Source organism: Suricata suricatta, chromosome 9 (assembly GCF_006229205.1).
Source record: "Suricata suricatta isolate VVHF042 chromosome 9, meerkat_22Aug2017_6uvM2_HiC, whole genome shotgun sequence".
In the NCBI taxonomy this organism is placed as follows: Eukaryota; Metazoa; Chordata; class Mammalia; order Carnivora; family Herpestidae; genus Suricata; species Suricata suricatta.
Window position 1 is genome coordinate 136520875 of NC_043708.1, and position 5449 is coordinate 136526323.

At 48.3% G+C, this 5449-nt stretch overlaps 1 protein-coding gene across 1 annotated transcript in view; it reads left to right on the forward strand.

Moving 5' to 3' along the window:
- WHAMM (WASP homolog associated with actin, golgi membranes and microtubules) overlaps positions 1-5449 on the forward strand; it is a 15707-nt gene that overhangs the window by 306 nt on the left and 9952 nt on the right. The window contains exons 2-4 of the mRNA XM_029952305.1: positions 1917-2090; positions 4531-4740; positions 4994-5129. Coding sequence (XP_029808165.1) covers positions 1917-2090; positions 4531-4740; positions 4994-5129 — 520 coding nt within the window. The remainder of the gene's footprint in view (positions 1-1916; positions 2091-4530; positions 4741-4993; positions 5130-5449) is intronic.

Here is a 5449-nt window from a genome sequence, read left to right on the forward strand (position 1 = left end):
CGGGGGTCGCTGCGGGGGTGCGGGCGGGGAGCCAGCCGACGGGGACCGGGTGCGCGTCACGTGCAGCGCAGCCGCGAGGCTCGGGCAGCGGGAGGGCGGGGGGGGGGCGGGGTCCATTCTCCGTGAGGCGTCGGCTCCCGACCCCGTCGTCCGGAAACGCTGGCGGAGCGGGCGGTCGTATTCGGGGAATCCCGAAGGCGGAACTGGGACGTCCCGTAGTCCACGTGGGAAGCAGCCACACGGGCTAGATGGCAACACTTCCAGGCTCTGCGGAGGAGGGAACAGGAATAACGGAGAGCCAGTGTTCTAGAAGATCAGGGGACCTCTAGGAGAAAGATGGTGGAAGTAACGCAGACTCGGGTCAGATGAAAGCGGAGGGGGCGTGAGCTTTATGTATCGATTTGGAATAGCAACAGGAAGGCTGTTTGAACATTTGGGGACCTGGACAGTTCATTCTTTGGTAAACGTAACAGCACTTCAGGGGAAGGGGAACATGAGTTCACCAGAGGGTTTAGGAGAAAATACGGCGTGTGTGTCCACAGTTTACTGTGGGTGGACAGGATTTAGTGCTCTGACACCTTGCCCGTTTTCATTATAAGCCATTCTTTTTTAAAATTTTTTTATTGTTTTATTTATTTTTGTGACAGAGAGAGACAGAACATGAGTGAGAGGGGCAGAGAGAGAGGGAGACCCAGAATCTGAAGCAGGCTCCAGGCTCCGAGCTGTCAGCACAGAGCCCGACGTGGGGCTTGAACCCACAAACGTGAGATCATGACCTGAGCCGAAGTCAGAGACTTAACCGACTGAGCCACTCAGGTGCCCCTAGGCCATTCTTAATATGGATGATTTTTCTCTGCCCTGCCTTCTTTTGCATTTTGTTTAAGATTTTTTTTTAATTTTTTAAAATTTACATTTACTTATTTTTGAGAGACAGAGAGAGAGACAATGTGAACAGGGGAGGGTCAGAGAGAGAAAGAGATACAGATTCTGAAGCAGGGTTCAGGCTCTGAGATCGCAGTCAGCACAGAGCCCAACGCGGGGCTCGAACCCACGAACCTGACATCATGACCTGAACTGAAGTCGGAGGCTCAACCAACTGAGCCAGTCAGGTGCCCCTGAATTTTGTTTAATGTTTAATTTGAGAGAGAGTGGGGATGTGGGGGTGGAGAGAGAGAGAGAGAGAGAGAGAGAGAGAGAGAGAGAGAGAATGAATGAATGAATCCCAAGCAAGGCTCTGGGCTGGCAGCGCAGAGTCCAGTGGGGTGGGAGGGAGGGCTAAATCCCAAGAAAAGTGAGATCATGACCTGAGTGAAATCAGGAGTCCAAGGTTAGTTTAACCAACTGAGCGGCCCCTCAGTGCATTCTTTTGCAGAAGAGCGGCATGAGAGAAGAATTCAGTCCCATTTTACAATCTTAATTACATCTTCTCAAGCTACATGGAGAGGAAGCTTTTTAAATTAAAATGGTTTTATGAAAGGAGTTTGTTAGTGGTGTCACACTACTGAATGATTAATGATATTCTACCAGGGATATACCATGATTTAATTTAACCATTCTTGTTTTATTGGGTATTTGGTTGGAGAAAAATAGCTTTTTACTATTTAATCAGAATTTAAAATTTTAAAGTTTAGGACATTGGGGGTCCTGGGTGGTTCAGTGGGTTAAGCTTCTGACTCTTGGTTTCGGCTCAGGTCATGATCTCATGGTTTCATGAGTTCAAGACCTGAGTCAGGCTCTATGCTGGCAGCACAGAGCCTGCTTGGGATTCTCTGTCTCTGTCTCTCAAAAATAAATTAAAAACATTTTTTAAAAAGTTAAAGTTTAGGACACTAGGTTTCTTAGTTTTGTTTGTTTGTTTGGGATGAGTTTATAAATTACTGTCCATACTTGAGCTTTATTTACATTTTGTCTTCTAGCTTCTTCAGGGGCATGATAAAGCCCACACCATGGTAGCATTAATGAAAGTTTATCAAGAGGAAGATGAAGCCTACCAGGAATTCATTACGGTGGCAACCATGTTCTTCCAGTATTTGCTGCAGCCGTTTAGGGATATGAGAGAAGTTGCAACCTTATGTAAGCTTGATATTTTGGTATGTTTCCCTTATATTTTTATTTTATCGGATTTACTATTTGTCACATTTTATTTCTTTCATCACACTTACGTTTCAGTCTGTGTTTGCAATTTGGGTTCACCCTTCTGTTTAGATAATAGTGTAGATATGTCAAGTTTATTATTATTAAAAATTTTTTTTATTTATTTACTTTTGAGAGAGAGAGAGACAGAGGGAGAGAGAGCATGCGTGCACTAGTGGGGGAGGGGCAGAGCAAGAGACACAGAATCCGAAGCAGCTCCAGGCTCTGAGCTGTCAGCACAGAGCCCGATGCGGGGCTTGAACTCATGAACCAGGAGATCATGACCTGAGCTCAAGTCAAGACGCTTAACTGACTGAGCCACCCCGATGCCCCCCAAAACTAAACTTTAAATAGCAGGCCCTGGATCATAATGCATGAATTTGTTTTAGTAAATGTTGCCATCACTCATTTCCTTGAGCTGTGAGACAACCCAGTGGCCTCATGTCAGGGTTACAAAGGAACCTCAGCCCCGAGGCCTTAAATGGCTTTCCTTGGGTCTCCTCCAACTGGAGTCAGAAGAGATCAGAGAGATCTCCTGACCTCCCCCAGCCCCCCTGCCTGGGTAGTCTTCCATCCACACACTCAGGGACCCTGCCAGGCTACTGTCCTGTAGAAATGGGATCCTGTTTAGATAAAACTCATGCCACTCAAACCTCTGGAGAATGGTGTTCTGTTCATTATCCTGAAAGCGTATGATTTGGATAGTTACTTCCTGCATCTATTTTTTCTTTAACAAACAGCGTCATTGAGATGTAATTCACAGAGCAAACAACTCACCTGTTTAAGATGTATAATTCAGTGGGTTTAAGTATTTTCATCTGTGCCCCCATCACCACCGTCTAGTTCCGGAACATTTTCATCACCCCCGAAAGAAACCCCGCACCCATTCGCAGTCGCTGGGCATTTCCCCCAACCCTGGGTGACCAGCGGTCTGCTCCCTCCCTCCGTGGCATTTCTCCATCGTGCATGGGTTCACACAGTGCATGGTCCTTCATGTCTGGCCCCTTGTATGTAGCGTGTTTCTGAGGTCTGTCCATGTTGTAGCATGTACCAGAACTTCATTTCTTTTTATTGTCAAACAGCGTTCACTATATAGATATAGTGCAGTTAGCCATTGAGCAGTTGATGGACATTTAGGTTGTTTCCAGTTTGTGACTATTAGGGATGGCTCTCTAGGAGACACATGTAAACTATATTTAACCTTTTCAAAGAACTGTCATTTGGTTTTCTAATGCAGAGGTACCATTTTACACCCCTGCCAGGACTCAATAAGGGTTCCGGTCTGCCCACGATTGTCAGCACTTGTGATGGCCTGTCATTTGATTCTAGCCAGCCCAGTGGATGTAAAGTGGTATTTTGTGGTTTTGATTCACATTTCCCTGATGGCTGACCTGTGTGTGTGTGTGTGTGTGTGTGTGTGTACACATTTTCAAAGTTTACTTACTTATTTTGAGAGAGAAAGCAAGCAGGGGAGGGGCAGAGAAGTCCCAAGCAGGCTCCTCACTTTTGTTGTTAGCTTTGCAGAAGAATTGGGCACATGTCATAATTATGAATGTGTAGATTTTACTGTCTTTTAGGCTCTCGTATTATTTTTGTGCTCTACAGAAGAATTACCATGTTGCAAAGCTTCCTGCCATGGCCCTTTCTAAAAGGAGCTGTCGCAACAGCTAACACGTGAATGCTGTGTATGAGGGCCTATACTGAATGTTTAACGACACGTGTGGCATTTAAACAGTTGTTTTGTTTTTTTTATTTTTAATTTTTGCTTAAAAAACTTTCTTAAATGTTTATTTTGAAAGAGAGAGAGACAAGAGAGTCAGAGCATGAGCAGGGAAGGGGCAGGGAGACAGAATCTGAAGCAGCTCCAGGCTCCCGAGCTGTTGTTGGGCACAGAGCCCAACACGGGGCTGGAACTCGAACTGCGAGATCATGAGCTGAGCCAAAGACGGACACTTAACCCCCTGAGCCCCCCAGGCGCCCCTAATTTATTTTGTATTTTAAGTAATCTCTACACCCAACCTGGGATGTTCAAACGCACGACCCCGAGACCAAGAGCTGCCCCCCGGCCGAGCCGGCCAGGCGCCCCTGCACAGCTGGGCAGTAGCAGAGAAGCATGACTGGACAGCGCGCCTCTCTAGAAAACGGTAGTCTAGTAACGCGAAATGAAAGTCGATTTTTATTCTCCTTTATGCCCCGAGTACCCATTTGTCTTAGGTGGTGCCCGGCTCAGAGCCTTGTTCGTGCTCAGTAAGGGGTTGTTGAATGAATGAGATTTAATCCACCGAGTAGTAGTAATAAAAGTAGCTGAAATAACCCATGTAACCAGTTTCCTTTCGATTTCCTATGGCTCTGCATCACTCTTCTCTCTTATTGACACAGTCTTCCCTTGTTTTGTAGAAGTCTTTGGAGGAGGAGGATCTGGGTCCTAGAAGGATAGTTGCCTTGCAGAAGGAAGCAAAAGGATGGAGCAGACGGGCTGCAGAAGCTGTGGTCTCCATTCAGGACATTACCGTGAATTATTTTAAAGAAACAGTAAAAGCGTTAGCAGGTAACAGTTTAAAATTCTATACTAAGACGTGTGTGATTTTCATTGTGTTCAGCAAGCATGTGAGTGCCTCTTGAACCCCAGGCACGGTGTTTTCTAGGCGCTGGGGATTCAGTGTAAGGAGAAGTGTAAACAGAGACCGCACAGTCTGGTGCAGAGAGATCGTGTTCTGTAGTCAAACACGGAAATGGCACAGCAGCTGGCCGCCCGGAGAAGGGAAGCACGGGGCTCTGAGAGCCCCGAGAGGAGCCAGACTCCCTGACTGGGTCAGTGGCGGCCCCGGGGAAGTGGCCATGCCCTGATCTGAGGGGTCAGCGGGAGCTGAGAGAGCGGCGGAGGATGGGCACCCACCGCGGCGCTGTGGCCGGAGGGAGCCTGGCGCGGGCGAGGGGCCTGGGCTGTGGGGCTGGAGCGGGGAGGGCGGCGGGGGGCAAGGACTTCCGGCTCCCCCGTAAGTGGCGGTTGATGACGGCTCGAACCGGACCGGCCCGAGGGTCTGCCCGCGGAAGTTACATCCATGAAGTGAAAGGCCGCGCAGTGCTGGGCACGCCGCTCTAGGCCTGCGCTCTCCGGGCGGGGCGCGCCGCTCCCTAACGGGCAAGCAGGGTAACCAGAGAGGACGATGACCTTGCGGGGCGGTTTTGGTTATTTTTGGGTTTCGGTTCAAACCGCCTGTCTGGCTGGACAGAGGAAGTCTGGAAGGATACGCACCAACTTGTAAGAGATAATCACCTCCCGCAGGTGAGAGTCAGGATGCGTTGTTTTTTTTTT